Here is a 17826-nt window from a genome sequence, read left to right as displayed (position 1 = left end):
ACAACTCTTTATAACAACAACAGAGTAGGCCGCATCCAATAGTGTTACCAGAATAAGGTACCCAACCTTATTCATGTACTATAGATCATTTTGACTATTTACTCGAACCTAATCCACTCTTATGTATCCACATAAAGTTTAAGTACTCATGTAATAGTCATGGGTCTTAGTTTATTGGATTTAGGCTTTCATGTATACAATTTATAAAATCAATAATAAGTTTATTGATTATAGAAAATGTTTATCATTTTACAAACTGCGAGTTTTTAGGACATAAAACCCAACAATTGCATATGTACATCGAACATAGAACCAACCTTGTAGCCACTCAGGTATATGCTCCAATAGCTTCGTGATTTGTAGTTCTCGTGCATCTTTCAACACTCCATTAAGGCATTCTACCATATTTGTTGTCATCTTGTTATACCTACAATGAACTTGACAAACTCTTGCCCATCGTTGTAATCCAATCTCCTCCAGATACCCATCACCCCAAGATATTAATGGAGCTTAGCTCAAAACATCTGAAACTCATACATTCTATAAGTTTTCGTTGCTAGGTAGAAATGTGGAATTATGTCCTTATTTTTTAATTTGTCCACCAAATTGTTCCGAATATGGTATATACTTAGGGCATGGAATGCATAAGTGAATATACTTGAGACAGCCTTTGCAACTGAGATGTGACGGTATGATATAATCATTAAATTCAAAATTTCTCCTAGTAAAGCCTTCAAATGAGTCACGAACCAATTCTATGATGCATCGTTCTTCCTATCTACAATACTGATTATATGTTGTCATTGCTATCAATACCTTTATATTTCTCGTACAAATGTGTCCCATCAACAATGATTACTGGGCGTATACAATTCAAGAAACCCCTAATACACGGACCAAGTGCCATGAAAACATACTTACAATAATGTTCATCTTCAACTTCAACCTCAAATATCATACACGAATTTGTAAGCTTAAGTGCCTCGCCATATGCTCTAACAATAACATATAATCCTTCTGGTGACCCTCATGCAAACACCAATCCATACTCTCTAATACGATAAGCCCGTCTGTAAGTTATATTCACTCCAAAATCTCGTCGGGCATCCTCAATGATATCCCTCGGGTGGTATATCTAACCAACTTGTTCGTATTTGGACTAGATTAAGTGTCCAATAACCCAATAATTTGCTTGTGGATGATTACATGGACCCTCCATTTGCTTTCCTCAATGATGCTCACTTAGATATTTGGTCACTTTGAAGGAATCGTTTTCTTTCAATTTTTTTTTTTTTTTTTTTTTTGCATGAACCCTCTATTTGCTTTCCTCTACTAAACACTATATAGTTAATATGCTCTTCGTTGATCTTTTACATGATAGTCGAAGTTCTTTTTTATTGCAAGTATTGACAATTCAATTATAAGTTATATTTTGAAAAGAAAATCTGATTGACCTTTATATCCTCGTTATTCAGACAGTCGTGAGGTATTATGATGGGGTTGTCATACGATGGGCTCTTTGATGGTCTGGGGTATATCTACAAATAGTTAGGTTGGAACGGTAGAATTCATTTGAATCGAAGGCATCACAACTGGTGGGACGGGAGTATGTGGGGTTGGAAATGTAAGGTGTTGGAGAAGTTTGTGGTCCTAAAGATTGTTTATATCCATGGTCAGTATCAAACTGTGGAGTACATCTGGGTTTATTGTTGTAACCAAACCAAGCTTCACTTCGATCTTCTCTCATGTTACATGGCTCAATATGATCATCCGTTGAAGACATGGTGGGAATATTACGTGTTGGAATGGTTGCATATCCGAAGTTTTGACTAGTTGGAATGGGTTGATTTGTTGGATTGCACTGTTGGTACATATTCTCAGTGTTCGGTATTCAGTCATTGGTGCATAATATTCATTAATTCACTGACTGTTATATCATTTCTGACCTTAAACCTTTCATATGACCTCCAACATAATTGCTTCTCGATTGGTCTCATTCCCTGCCAAATTGTACAAAGATGCAAAGTAGCGTCATTGATCTACGATTAGATTAGCAAATTTTAAGCAATACCCAATCAAATTTTAAGAAATCACCCTGTAATGGATAAACGATTGCTTAAAATTGTATATATGATCATGTATATACTACTAAACGATCGTTGAGTATTATATAAACAATTATTTATATAATACTAAACGACTGTTCAAATAATTCCAAACGATCGTTCATATAATATTAAACAAGAGTTTATATTGTAGTGAACGATCATCTATATATTGTTATACGATCGTTCATTCAATACTAAACAATCTGGGTGACAAGAAATACTATAGAATATCACTTACATTCTTTCTATTTCTAGATCTGACGAATGAATCTTCCTCTATACCCAAAGACATAATGAAATGAACAAAGATGAAAGTGATCGACAATGAGAATGTTGTACCAAAACTCTGAGAGAATAATGGGAGAATGAAAAGCATTCGACAGAAAATGAATAACTGAGAGCGACCTTCCATTCTTGATATCGATGTTATTCAATGTTATTGGTAGAATATTAATTGTGAATAAATGCATTGTTGGAATGTTAGTGTTGCATTGAATACATATTGAATGAAGAGTTAAAGAAATCGTTGAAGGAAGAAGAAATGTGAGCGGTCTGAGGAATTTTTTAAATTAGGGGTAAATTTGGTATTTCACATGGCCAAAAGGCCAATCATTGATAAGTTTTTAGGAAGAGATCATCCATAGAAACGTTTTTAAAGTTTGAGTTATTTCGTGAAATTTTCCACTAATCTCTCCGAAATTTCATATTTCGATTTCACTTCTAACTAAGAAATATGATTGAATGTTTTTTTATTTTTATTTTTTGTAAAATAAAATAAAATAATTAATTAATGTTTTCTTGTGTTTTAGAAGTTCACCGGTTCCACGAATACTCCTATCTCTCAACAAGATAGTGTGAGCGACCACATCATGAAACGAGCATAATTTAAATGACATATTATATTTATTAAGAATTAAAATGGCACAATTTCAAACTCTTTACCCAATTTGATTAAAGAAATCTCATGCTCAACATGTTCTAATCAATGTTAGAATAACTCAGTCCGAAACTTTAAAGAGATTTATATTTTAGTCAATCTACTTTAAAATAGAAAAATTTTAATCTCAATCAATTTAGAAAAAAAAAATGGCTTTTTTTAAGTTCATGAGGGGGGATTCAAACATTTTAGTTCTAGAATAAATGTACAAATATCTTGATCAAATGAATTGTATGGATAAAGTGAATTTGTATACTATTGTACTAACAATGACCAAGATATTAATTAACTTTTTAAAGGTTCATAAACTAAAAGATCATTTTTTTTCAAGTTATTGGATTTAACAGACCTATTGAAAGTTTAGATATCGAAAAGAAATAAATTAAAAAATTTATAAATAAGAATGAGACTTAAACCCAACATTTAGAAAAATAACATGATATCATTAATGATTTAATGCATCTTCTAAGGATGAAAAATGGAAAAAGAGTGCATACATCAATTACTACTGTGCTATGCTCACTATTTTGATATACAAATTATTATTTTTGCAAGTGATTTTTTATGTCCATTTCAATCCCTTCTTTTTCTATTTAGGTTTAAATACTATTTTCAATTTCTACACTTATATGTTATAGTATTTTTTTTTTAAAAAAAAAAGGGTTTTGGTCTATGTACTTTTAAAAACTTTTCATTTTAGTTTAACTTGCAAAAGTTTAACAAAAGTTTTGTACACAGTGAACATTTTGATACAAAATTATAACTATATTTGCTAACGTGAACGTATTGAACATACTTCTCTTCTTTTAGGTTTCAAATTTTCATATCCATATTTATTGTACTGACAAAAAAATTTGTAACTGTATTTTATAAAAATAGTTGAGTATAATAAAATCGAATGAACCCAAACATCCATATGGACTAAAGCAAACAAAAGCTAAAACATACCAAGATGAAAATAAACGTTTTGAAATTATAAGAATTAGATTGAACAAATTAGAGTCCGTTTGATAAGGTCGTTTCTCGTTTCTTGTTCTCTATTCCCTGTTTCTTATTTTTAAGAACTAGAAATAAGAATATGTTTGGTAATTTATTTCTTGTTTCTTGGGGAAAAAAAAAAGAAATAGAAATAAGACCTTGTTTGATAACTATTTATTGTTTCTCGTTTATCATTTTTTTCCTTACCTTTCTTTTTATTTTATTTTTCTCTATCATTGGCCACCATCTCCAACTATCACTGCCACCCAACTCCGGCCACCACCTCCAACTATAACCACCAATGACCACTGTTGCCGGTCAACTTTGGCGATCATCGTCACCTTTGACCACTACCACTGAGGGCCAACTCCAACCACCAACACGAACTCCTATGGCGATCATATCTTATTTCTTGTTTCTTGTATTTTTTCTAATATTTTTTTCTTATTTTATAGTTTAAATATAATTTATGTAAAATAAAAAATATATAGCATGTATTAAATTATAAAAAATAATTATAAAACATTAACATTATTAAATGCATACAAGTCCCAATGCAAAGTTAATAACTATCATATAATTGTTCCTATCTTTCATTAAAATTTGATTTGGTATATTTTTTCTCATTGAATTCATTTGTCTTAAATGATGTTGACTCAAATCCTACTCAATTATATATGTAAATGTTGTTGTTGTAAAATATCAACATGAACCTAATTAAATGTTTTAGTAAACAAAAATTATATATTACAAAATTCTATCTAGTTTCAAATATACTAAAAACAACAAATTTAAATTTAAAATAATATATAAACATGTATATTGCAAAGTTTAAAATTTAAATTTCAAAAAATATTTAAATATACATATTGGAAGTTTGCCATTTGAAAATCAAAATAATATATAAATTTAAATATTAAAAAATTCAAAATTCAAAATTCAAAATTAAAATAAACATATAAATATAGAAATATATATAAAGAAAAATAAATGTAAAAGAGATATGGCCAAATTAATATAGAAAAGAATAAAATATAAAAAATAAAAATTGTATTCCCTACGAATGAAACCTAGGACATACACCCATCAAAGAGACTTGAGTGCAACTGACTATTACTCCCAACTAGCCAAGCCAATATCTTGTATACAATAAAAACAAAACTAAATTAAATAGGAACGAAATAGGAAATTTCTCAAATTTGACCTCAATTTTTGAAACGTTTCTCAAATTTTAGAATCAATAAATGGGAAACGTTATCAAATATGTCGATTTCTTAAAAAATGAGAAACAAAAGCAGAAAACAAAAAATGAGAACGTCACCAAACGAATCCTTAATATTAAAATATTTTATTTATTTAATAGTTATGTTTACTTTATGGAACTTTGGCACATTTGGTTGGTACAATTCATATATGATCGATAGATTTTTCCAAGAGGGAAATAAAATAACTTTCAACTGATTCTCACGTTAGCTTCCCATTTTACACAAATACTATTAATGGGCCTTTATTACAATCCAGTGTGTGGCGCTCCACGGAGACATGCTGGACTTTACCATCGGATTTCCAGACTTGTGCATTTGCAAATGGTGAACGAATGGGATTTCTTGGTTTTTATTCCAATGGCAGATCAACGGTTGGATGGAATCGGATGGACCATTGGACAAGTGGCAGCTGATGGCTTGTGGTTAATTATTTTATATTTATGAATATTAGGCCATTTGGTTATAATTTTCGTTTTGATTTTTGATTTTTGGTTTCCCCCTAAATTTGATATGATTTTTTTATCTGTTTATTTTTTTTCTTCTAATTTTCCATTTTTAGAAAACATAAGATAAAATTGGCTTGACAACTCCTTTTTGTTTTTATTTTTATTTTTAAATTAAAGAGGTGAAGAGTTATTTAGTGAGGAACATACGGAAGACATGGAAATTCAAATTTAGAGACAGAGAGTAAATGTTTTAAAGAAAAGATTATAAATATAATAAATTTCGAGACATAAAAAAAAAAATTTAGAGGGATAAAATTAGATTTTGAATTAGAATATTAGTTAGACTTTATAAATAATATTAATTAGAGATGCATGAAGACAATTTAGAGGAAAAGTATATAAATCTAGGGAGAAATCAATTAAATGAAAATAGAAATTTTAGAGAGTAAAGTTAAGAGCCAGAGAGGTGCGAAAGGGAAGTGAAAGTTATATAAAGATAAACATTTAGAAAGATTAAAAAAAAAAAATAAAAGGTCATGCGGAGATTAAAATTTTGGAGAGAGAAAGATAAATAAAAATTACCGATAGATACTTTTTGGTTAGTGGTCGATCTATGACGTCATTTAAGGGACACAAATGCATGTAATATTTGAGGATTATGATCAATTCGATAACATTATCGTTTTTTTTTCTTGTTTCATGAATATTTGATGACTATTTATTGTTTCTCATTTCTCATATTTTTTTTCTACTTACTTTTCTTCTTCTTCTTTTTTTTTTTTCTCCTGTCAACCACCACCTCTAACCATCGCCCACCCCACCCTTATCGCCCAACTCCGCCTACCGCCCATTTTCGCCAACGCCTCTGACCATCTTTCTTGGCCACCTCCAACCACCATCATTGGTGCCCCTCTAGCCACGACCGCCCCTAAACTTTGATGGCCACCACCACCTTACGCCATTACGTTCGGTGGTCAACTCAAGCTACTATCTCTGACAACCACCACTACGAACTTTGGCGGCGACCACCTAAACAAACAACTTTAGCGACCATTATTTTAAATTAGGATTAGTTTATAGTATTTTAGCTGTCCTTTATAATATTAAGACATTAACAATATTATTTTTAGTATATAACAAACAAATAAACTTGTATATATAAACACGTTTGAGAAAAAAAATTGTCAAACACACGAGTGTTTTTAGTTAAACATTATTTTATTAAAAATATTTAAATGAAAATAACAATTTAAAAGGTATTTTTTTATAAGTTTATCTAAACAAACCCTAAAGGACCGTTTGGATTGAGGTTTTCTCAATGTCCAGGAATTAAAGATGTTTATATGTCTGGGAATAAAATTACTAGAAATCAATGATGACTATGTTTTGTTGTGCATGGGAAAACAATGTTTTGTGAATAGTATGTGTGGGAATTAAAGATAACTATATTTTGGTTGTTTAGGAAATGTTAACTTTTCCTGGAACAAGTAATACATGTGTTTTGTGTTGCATGGAAATATTATTAGATCACCCAAGTAAATGTTATTTTTGTTTAAATTGTGTGATCACTTTCAAAATTTTGTGCAATTATAAAGCATATAACTAATAAAAAAAACTTGCCTTAATTGATTTTAAATAATAAATTTGTGCAGTTTTATTTTTATTATGTAATTATTAAAAACAACCTTAAGAAGCTGCACTATATTTTATTTCAAAAATCAAATATAACCAATATCAAAGTATAAATACTAAACATAGAGAAAGTAAGCATTTATATGGTGGTAGGAAGGGGAAAAAGAAGTGAAAACCAACAATTTTCAATGGGTATGTAATTCTTTCACTTGTGTGGCTAAAAGATGTCTAGGAAATGCATTTTTCAAGATAAATAAACAAATTTCACAAACCAAACATGGGTTTTGTAAGCCTATTCCCATTCCCACCCTATTTTCCCTCTAGCCAAACAACCCATACATATCATAGTTGTAAATTATTAAAGTGAAACTAAATTAATGTTTTAGTAAACAAATTTATATATCGTAAAATTTTAACCGATTTCAAATGTATTAATAATAAAAGTTCAAAATTAAAGTAATATACAAACATGCCTATTGAAAATTTTGAAATTAAAAAAAAAAAAAAAAAATTAGATATAGATTTAAAATTAAAAGATAGACATTATATAAATATAACAAAATTAACAAATGAAATAAATATTAATTAGAAAATAAAAAAGCTAAATATTGCAGAAATAGTAATTAGAAACAAAAAAAATATTGACTCCTGTGGGATTTGGACCTACGACTTGCAGTAATTTTGTGGACACAGGATATATAAAACAGAAACAAAATAAGGAGAATTTGCCTTAGAAAAATAAACGAGGATAATTATTAAACGAGTATGATTCTTGAAAAATGAGGAACATAACCAGAAAACAAGAAAAGTTATTAAATAGGCCCTTGACAACTTTTAAATTTGTGTCTTAAACTTAAAGCAATGTCTTATAGATTAATAAATTTTCGATTTATGTGTTTAATAAAATTCCAAAATAATAATTTTGCATCTAATATGTCTTACATGTTTGAAAATGTTAAGAATAAATATTAAATGAGACATTAAATTTAGCTTTGTGCTTGATGAGTGTGATTATATATCTAAATTAATGTATATGTTAGCCACATAATATAAAATTTAAGGTTCAATTATACACCATTTTTATTGTCTTGTAAAACAGTTACAATTTAAACATTCTTAATATTTCTAATACGCTTAGATATAAAATTAAAATAATTTATATATTTATAAGACATTTTTAAGGGATTAAAATCAAAATTGAAAGTTTATATATTTACTAGTCACGGATAATTAGTTGTAATTCTTTTTTTGAGTTTAGAAGTATAAATTCATATAATATAAATTATGAAACACAAATACTTCATGTGAAGTAAATAATCTGTATCCGATACCGATACTTCGAGATACTTCCTAGATACGTATCTGACACACGATTTGACGTATCTATTTTTATGTTTACCTTTTTCAAAAGTAAAAAGATAAGCAACTCATCTAATTTTTTCAAATGTAAAACTAGGTAGCATGTTTAAAAAGCTCACTATTTGAGACCAAAACTAAAAGGAGGAGAAAATAAAAGATCACACTCTATCTAATTTTCATATTCACATTTGAGTTTCTCACAAGGTCCACAAAAATATAATCCACTTGAATATCTTCAACAATTCAATGAAGAATTTTTTCGTTTATCTTCATACTTCTCTATCTTAATCTTCTTCAATATGAATCATTTTCTATTGTATTCTATTGATTATTTTACTTCAACATCTTAGATATTATTTTTTATATTGTATTACAACGTTTGAAATATATTTTATACCATTGTCATTAACTTGTATGCTAAATTTATATATATTTTATGTTTTTTTACGAAAAAGAGAACGCATCAGTATCCTAGTTTTTCAAAAATTGGTGTATCGTCATATCTTTTCGATTTATATCTCGTATCTATATTTGTGTCTGTGCTCCATAAAGTATAAATGTCATATAATAATAATAAGAAGCAGCAGCTTAACTATATAATGTATAAACTTAATGAAAACAATGAAGGATAAGTAGTATATCTCACAATTGGGACATATAGACACGTGTATGTAAATATGACTTCGACTTCGACATAGAGTGAATCCAAATTTTGTTATATTATACAAAAATTGATGGAACATAACAAATTATTTACAAGACATCACTAAAGTGATTTTATTAATTCTAAGAAATTATTATTTAAAAAGAATCAAATGATTATTAGTTGATTGAGATATTTTTTCATATATTTTTATATTTGTAATTTTATTTTTTAATAAATATCAATCGATGTCCACATTTCATCTATCATTTTTAGAAAGTTATGACCTTAAAATTCATTTGGTCAATTACATCGAGATCTATTACCTTCTTCACAACTCACAGTCAATGTTATTAACTTTATAGAAATGTCTATTGAAATATAGACAAACTTTGTTGTAGATGAATATTTACGTAAAAAAATATTTAATTAGTAAATAGATATCCGGTAATTTTAGATAAGTTAAAATATTTATTATTTATATTAAATATATTCACAATAGTGATGTTTTATTAGTTATCTATTTTTTCTTTTCATTATAATATTGATTTACTTCTCGGGTGGATGTGTCAAATATAGAGGTGAAAGTCGGTTTAGTTTGGTTGGTTTTGAAACCAACCAATAATCAAACCAAAGTAATTAGCTTGATCCAAATTGATATCTAATAAAAAACAAAATCAAATAATTAGTTTTTATTTTGTTCAATTTATTATTGGCTTGATTCTTGATTTTTGGCCTTTTTTTTACTTCCATCTTCTTTAAATTTTTACTTCCATTTTTTAATTGGATATTTGGGCTCTTTTCAAATAAAAATTGGGTTTATCTTTTGTTATTTAATTTTTTTTAATAGATTGAAGTTGGAAATTATTGTTTTTTTTTTCTGGATACTTTTCTAAATAACAACAATGCATGCTTCATAATAATTGATATTTGTATTTTTAAAAGTATATCGGTTTGATTTTGATTGATTTTTTAATAAAAAAAAATCAATCAAATCCAATATTTTTTGGTTTTATCCAAATACAAACTAAAATATCAAAATTTATACTAAAAAAAACCAAACAAAACCAATAGATTGATTTAGTTTGGATTGATTTTTAAATTTTGGTTGCATTCCTAGTCGAATTGGTAAAAAGGTGAAAATATGGATGTAAAGCCACACAATAAATCAATAATAATATGAAAAGTGGACTCTATTTGATTGCATTTGGTATTATTTATTTGTGTTTTGCATCATACTGATACATGGAACCCACTTCCAAATATATAATAAAAGATGCAAATTGATCATTGATGAGCGAAACATGCTCAATCCAATTACATTTAAAAATTATGTCGTATTGTTATCTTTATGATTATTATTATTGTTGTAAGAAAAAAAAATGGATGAATATTAATCCATTTATTGTTATCATTACTATTTGACTTGCCCAAGTTACCACAACTAATGAAAATAGTTAAAAATTAAAAGGGAACAAAGTCTTCCCGTCCAAGGTCCCAGGTCAATGACAATGGGTCAAAATACAAATGGGATTTGAAGAATTTTCTTGGCTTCGATTCTAACATGCTTTGAATTCCTCACCTGGTGTTGAATATCCGACAACACAAGGGATCTTGTCTGCCCACAAAATCCTTTCCGAATTTTCATTTTTCATCTTTCCCAAATGGGTACCAAAAATCCCTACTTTTTCCACTACCAAAATTCACTTTTCATTGATGTTAGAAGCTAATACGTTTTAGCTAATAGTGATTTTGACAATGGCTAAACTAACATTTCCACCAACGTTTTTGCAAATGTAAAACATATCTCCCCTGAGACCTTTTCAAAGCCGTTGCTTTCACGCGCTCTCATTCTCTCTTCTTCTCATTTATAGATTAGAGAAGGTTGAAGAACAGAGAGACAGCGAGAGGAAATGACTTTTGAACTAACTGAAGACTCTTGTTTTCCACCCCTCTTGTTAGGTGTATACGTGGGTCTTGCTCTTCTTGATGCCATTATTGCAGTCCTTGCATTTTATCAGGTTTTCTCTGGTTCAAACAAGCAATTCCATTGATTTTGCTTATTTTCCCCTTCCCCCCTTTTATTTATTCTCCATTTTTAGAAACTATGGAATGTGGGTTTGCAATGTATTGTTCTATTGTTGTAGTATGAATGCGGGTCTATAGTTTGAGGTTGCCATTTTCTGAGTGTTTGAAGGTTGTGGACAATTGGGGTTTTTATTGTTTTCACTGAAGGCTTGATGCATCTTGTTGATCGGTTGGTTATTGAGTTTGTTTACTGTTTGATTTTCTGTAGATGACTAAAAGGGGGTTTCAAATTGGTTTATGGACTTCCATTCACTGAGATTTGTACTTTACCCTCTTGATTACTGTTGCTTTTACTAGCCTCCAGATTTTTCCTTTTTGATTTGTTTCTTTTTAATCAGAAACCAGTTCTTTATTTGCATTTTTTTTAATTAGTTTGAATAGCTTGTAGTTTTTTTGGTTAGTTGGCAGCATCTGTGAATTGGTGGCTTTGCTTCTGTGCTTACTACTTATTTGATATTTAATAGTTTAGCTTTAAGCATTCTTGGGGACTTTCCAATTCTTGGTTGTATTACAAGTTCACTATTAACACACTACTTAAGTATTAATTATTTTTATTATTTCCTAGTTCTGTTTGCAATATGAATTATTCTTGTATAAGAAAAATAATGTCTATTTATTAACCGTTTCTGTTCCAGTTAGCAAGGATTCAATCAAGAAATTCGTATGGTTGGACACGTCAAAAAGTGAGTCTTCCAATGCATTTTTCTGTGGATGAAAAATGAAATCATTTTTTTATAGATGCTTCCACTTTTTATCTCTTAGTTTCAGTCACATTTATTGACTTCACTGGTAGTTTAGGGATCGTGCCTCTTTGCTATTCAGTTGAGCAGCCATTTCCGTAGTTTCTGTTTCTGGTTACCTTTCTAACATATGGGAGCTAAATTTTATTGCTCGGAAGAGATCTCGTCATGTGATTTGTGTCAGGATATTATCACTAACATCCCCAACTTAGAAAATAAATTTATATCAATTGTAATATACAGGATCATTTCGGGCCTTAGATAATCTCTTGCCTTTTGTGTTTGAGAATTGATTGTTGGGAAACCACGCTTGGGATGTTTAGATATACTCTCCAAGCTCCAGAGTCTTAGGTCTAAATTCCTAGGTTGAAAATTAACTTAAAACGCTTGTTGTTTCTTAGAGTTTCCCTTAGGGGAGCACAGCCTCATTGAGGAATGAGGATCCATTTCCACGGTTACCAGAATGAATTTCTTGTTGGACCAGAAGCAAGCAGGTTGTACGTAAAAAGGGTATATCCTTCTTTGTCTGCATGGCATCAATGATTTGGTTAGTCTGGTGGACTAGCTTATATTGGAGATCTGTATAATGTAGAATAGTGAAATAGGGATGAGAGATGCAGGACTCTGCAACTTCCTTCTTCACTTGTGCACCAGATTTCTTCTGGTTCCTACTATATAGGACGTACTAAAGTCCTTACTCGGGTTACGAAATTGAGTCTGAGGCTAATTGTGCTTCTCCTAGCTATTTATCATGGTGGGCATGCTATAGGATCAAAGAGGAAAATGAGAAGTTTTCTAAGGATTAGGGGAAAATGGTCAGACTCATAATGCATGCCAATGCAATATTCTCCGTGATGTTGTTTTATTGTGACTTGTGTTTTTTTGACATCATATGCAAAGACATATCTTATTGATATTGAAGTATAAGTTTATTAGTTTGTATGCGGATTTTTGTCTCATGCTACTTGCAAACTGCAGGTGTTTCATCTATTGATTGGTTCTTCTAATTTGGGTAAGACGTTGCCATTTTCATAATCATATTCAAACGTTTCTCTCCTTTTTGCCTCTACATTTTATTGTTGAGACCCAGTTTCTATATTTATTTGTATTTGGCATTTATTTACTTGACTCAAACGTGGTTCCAAAAGTTACTTTTTTTCATGGCAGGTTGTTTAGCTTATTTTGTCTTGGCTCTTTTTGCTGCTTGCAATGGGTGGCTATGTTGGTCAGGTTCTTGTGGTTTCATTTTCATGGGTAATCTCTCAGTGACAAATATTCTTGTTCTCTTGATATTAGGACATGAACAATATTATTTAAATATGGTTGTTCCTTTTTTTTTTTGCAGCCTTCCCCAAAATTCTACTTCTGGCTTTGTTTCTTCTTCTTTTGTCATTCTGGTAAGTGGTAATTTCCTTTTATCATTAGCATCCTGAAATTTGCACGAGTTCATTTTTTACACATTGAAGAAAATTACTCTCCTTTTAGTTCTTTCTTTTGCATGGAGTTTCATTAACTCTTAGTCTAGCTAAAGCAATTTGGACGTAGCTCTTTTGAAAAGAAATCCACAGGTATAGATCTCATCATCATATGATATTCTTACACTTTTCTTCAAAAATTCTTCCATTTCTTTTCACCTACATTGCTCAGAAAATAGCTTTTGTTACATTTATTCAAAGCAGTTTCGTTCTTTGTTTGAGTTGATGCTCACGCAAGACCCACGTAATACTGTTTCCCCAATCTCCGTGGAAACACCTGGATGGATAAAGAAAAAACTGGATGGATCAAGAACTTGCAGCAGCTTAAACCAGCTCTCCTAATTGAAGAAACTAATGTCCTCGATCCTTTATGCTGCTTAGTAGATGATATATAATTAAATCTATCTTCACCCACTAGCTCAAGCTTTTGGGTCAATCGGTGATTTAACTTGGTATCAGAGCAGGTGGTCCAAGGAGGTCTTGTGTTCAAGCCCCTGGAATGTTATTTCCTCCCCCATTTAATATTGATTTCCACTTGTTGGGTCTTCTTCACATTTCAAATCCACAAGTGATGAGGAGTGTTAGATGATATATAATTAAATCTACATTTACCCACAAACTTTTGGGTCAATTGGTGATTTAACGCTGTTCTTACACAATTATGTGTGAGCAAACAAGTAAATGTTAATATTTACATAAATGTTGAGTTATTACTTTTATTTACATATTGATAAAAGCATTGATTACATATGGATATTAATGGACATTCTTGAAAAATCGTGGAATCAATGTCAACAAATATTCCTGGGTGATGTTTTAGTGAGACAAGGAAGAACTTTCTTTATTCTCTTGGCCAAACCTATTTGCAATAATGAGATAAACTATAATTGAATGTACCTCTTTTTATTTTTTAATTTCCTGTTCCATTTTATTATTGTCTTATTTGAAAGCTGCTTCTTATGATTCTGTGGAAAACTTTTATAGGGTTGACCTTTGCCATCAGCCAGACGACGAAGATGAAGAGGATGAAGAGAGGAGTTTTGAGGAAGGCTTGTTGGAGAAGATCTCTAGTAAACCAAGTACATCAAATACAGATTGGAGCAGGAGATGGTGGCTTCCAGTTCGGCTGCCACATGTTGGAAGCCGTCAAAATTTAGTAATACTGGTACACGATATGATGTTCTTTCTAGCATCCTCTCTTGTCTGCATGAATGGATGCCAATTACTAACAAAGAAATTGAAGTACTCAAATGACAAATCTGATCACTGGCTGTTTATGTACAGGTGGTCGGAATTATCTTTGTTTTAACATTGGCATTTGCTGTGATACTGTGGCTTGAGATGGGAAACAAATCCGTTGATTCTTTGGTAGTTGTTCAGGTATGAAGAATCTAAAAACAGATTTGTATTCAACAAACCTTTTTCCAATTGAAAGCACAACATTAAGGTATGAAGCTATTCGCCATCGAAATGTCTCTATGATGCAAAATTATGTCATATGGTGTTCCACCTTAATATCAGCTTCCAGCAGCGCCCCCCCCCCCCGATATGCAATGAAATAATGTGGCAATCAATTTTACTATTGTGCAGGTAGTATATGTAGATCTTTTTGCTGTAGTGACACTCTTATTAGGAGGCGCATTAGCTTGCTATGGTTCGCAACTATTCTTTGTACTAGCTATCAGTTATTTTTAGTGTCTTCACTCATAATTCTCCATTCTAGTTTGATTGAAATTATCTATCCTAGACTATTGCCTTTATTATTGCATAAGAAACAAGAATCTCTTCCCATAATATGTCTGCTAATTTCGTCTCTCTCTAAAAGAACCTCTTTCATGATGGAAGTTAAAGAAGTTCATATAAAAACGCTGGCCAACATGAAATACAGGGGCTTCCAAAATATAAATACAGACTTCCAGCTTTGAGAGATTTTGATTGATTAAGTATATAAAAGACGATGCTTGAAAAACTTGAACAATTCCAAGTAGTAGGACTTTATCTTTTATGGTTTATGTGAATTAATTACATTGTTATGAACATCATTTTTTTTCTTTCTTTTTGACGTTCAGGATTGCTGTTGTTCTTGAAAATGAGAAGGGTCAGATCTGAGAGGGCATCATCTGAAATATTGAAGGTATCATTATTTTTCTTGGTTGATGTTGATGTTTTAGCAGTTTTTATTTCAGAGTATTTATATACAAAACCTTTTATTTGTTGGTTGCTGTCCTGTGCGTTGTATTTAATCACTGCATTCATCTTGTTGCTTTGGAATTATTCTGTTGCATTCCAGGTTGCAGGTTTGGCTGCTGTGTCGGTTGTATGTTTCACTTCAAGTGCACTTGTAGCTCTTGTAACAAATATTCCGGTATACACTCAATTTAACTGATGAATTCTTGTTTTCTTGAGAAAAAGGCCAAAAAAATAAAAAAATAAAAAAATCAAGAACTTGTTCGGTCAGTTTTCAAAACTATGAATTTTACTCACTATGGTTGCAGGTACCGAATCAGTGGCAACGACAATATCACATTTATGGTGCATATACTTCTATTTTGCAGATTACATATTATTTTATAGGTATCAGCTTTCAAAGTTAGTTTCTTGTGCTTGTTACTTGAGTTTTGGATCTGTCTAAATTGTAGTTAGCCTCTTAAAATTTCCCTTTCATATTGAACCATTTGTTTTGGGAAATTGATCAGGTCCCCTACCTACTTAAATTCCTGCCTCAGATTCATTTTCTTTGCTCTCTTCAAACATCTTATATCTCAAAAATAGTCTTACATCCTTGCAAGACTCCACTTTTTTACGGTTGGTTCCCGTCGACTTGGAACTTGTTTTAGTCATCAGATCGGAGGCCCCCTGCCTTCATCCCTCCCTTAGCCAACCTGGGCAAGCCTCCAGCGTCTCACACTATGGAAGGGGATGGAGGAACTCGCTTTTCGGGTTTATGCAATTTTCTTTGATTTTTGATATGAAGCAGATTATTATGCCAGGATCATCAATTCCTTCGGCATTTGTTCTCTGGATCATGAGAGAATTACCACCATGGATAGCAGCTAGTTCCCAAGAACAAACGAGGACAATAACCTTCGTTCGTGACGATTCTGCAGCCATACATCGTCCTCGGGAATGGACTTTGACAACAAATTCTCCGGTTTGTATTTCTTTTAACGAAACATAGTAAATCTATTTAGTGACTTTCTTATATCCTCAGTATACTTTTTTTCTGCTGAATTCCTTTTTGTTACCAAGAATTTGGGGCCACTCTTAGAAATGTCAAAATTTAGGTGGACAACTTTAAAAAATACTGTAGGAATGTTAGGATTGACTTCACGTTCATTGTCTATACACTAAAATTAAAGATTCCAAAATCTTCCTAAAGATGTATAGACAATGAACGCTAAGTCAACTCTAATACCCCCACATACTATGTTTATTTCTGAAAGTTGTCCACCGGGATTTTGTCATTTCTAAGAGTGAGGCCCCCAAATTCTCCTCTCGTACTTTTTCCTGCTTTTAAACGATGACAATGATGACATATAATATTAGAGAGCCTGTTCTCTCTGCCCTTCATTTTCGTTTTTCTAATGCACACACAAAAAGGGCCATGAAAGTTGTTGATGCTTTTCGCTTGTAGGTACCATCAAGGGCTAGTCCCATATAAATGGTGTTGGGATGCAAGTTTAGTCTTTGCCAGATTTTAGAAGCGTGCCAGAATTGTTCGATTGACATTGTGAAAGGAATGTTTTGGTCGTATTGTAGATGTTATTGAAACGGTTGCGAAATATGTTCGATGAGCGGTATTGAAAAAACCGTAAGGTTGTGCTGGTACCGTGCTGTTCTATGATGCTGTAAACATGTGTATATACTTCTCTTGCCTATTGCTTCAATCAAATGTTAATAGAATAAGTTGGTATCTTGAACTAATTGTTGATTTCACGATTTTGTTTTTATTATACCGAGTAGGAAGAGAGTTGTTTGGGGTATGGAATTGAGTTATGAAATCGGGAGTTAATATGTCTGTGAGTTAGGAAGTCTATGCTTGGGGTGAAGAGTTGAGTTAAAGTTGGGAGTATCTAGTGTACTTCTTTGTAACCTAAAAGAAGTTTGGTTTTCTACCAACTATTTTTGTTTGTTTAACTTTTTGTTCAACCATTC

The 17826-nt window shown here is 31.1% G+C and overlaps 1 protein-coding gene across 3 annotated transcripts; it reads left to right on the top strand.

The window, feature by feature from the left end:
• The first annotated feature begins 10923 nt into the window (after nt 1-10923).
• LOC150034774 (tobamovirus multiplication protein 1-like) lies at nt 10924-17595 on the top strand. 3 transcript variants are annotated; one of them, XR_016531046.1, is made up of 13 exons: nt 10924-11389; nt 12092-12139; nt 13175-13208; nt 13364-13450; nt 13542-13593; nt 14656-14836; nt 14956-15051; nt 15262-15325; nt 15741-15805; nt 15962-16036; nt 16167-16245; nt 16649-16822; nt 17306-17595. XR_016531046.1 is itself a non-coding variant. In XM_090316015.1 (13 exons), exons 1-13 carry the CDS (start codon nt 11282-11284, stop codon nt 17330-17332), a joined length of 1077 nt encoding a protein of 358 aa, XP_090172141.1. In that variant the 5' UTR covers nt 10924-11281; the 3' UTR covers nt 17333-17595. The 3 variants fall into 3 exon arrangements, 1 of the variants encoding a protein (XP_090172141.1); XR_016531047.1 differs by having other exon boundaries at nt 16368-16822; XM_090316015.1 differs by having other exon boundaries at nt 16662-16822.
• Nucleotides 17596-17826: the final 231 nt, after the last annotated feature.

This window comes from Benincasa hispida, chromosome 8, assembly GCF_027475165.1.
Source record: "Benincasa hispida cultivar pf3 chromosome 8, pf3_genome.v1.1, whole genome shotgun sequence".
NCBI classification, from domain to species: domain Eukaryota; kingdom Viridiplantae; phylum Streptophyta; class Magnoliopsida; order Cucurbitales; family Cucurbitaceae; genus Benincasa; species Benincasa hispida.
The sequence above is the reverse complement of the archived record's forward strand: the minus strand, read 5'-3'. Positions and strand labels throughout refer to the sequence as shown.

What these genes read in the sequence shown, in the direction of transcription:
- LOC150034774 (XM_090316015.1), top strand. Translation starts at nt 11,282, where the DNA reads ATGACTTTTGAACTAACTGAAGACTCTTGTTTTCCACCCCTCTTGTTA. An exon ending in ATGGTTGGACACGTCAAAAA is followed by an intron (nt 12,140 to 13,174) that starts GTGAGTCTTCCA and finishes TGCAAACTGCAG; the next exon opens with GTGTTTCATCTATTGATTGG. An exon ending in GATTACATATTATTTTATAG is followed by an intron (nt 16,246 to 16,661) that starts GTATCAGCTTTC and finishes TTATTATGCCAG; the next exon opens with GATCATCAATTCCTTCGGCA.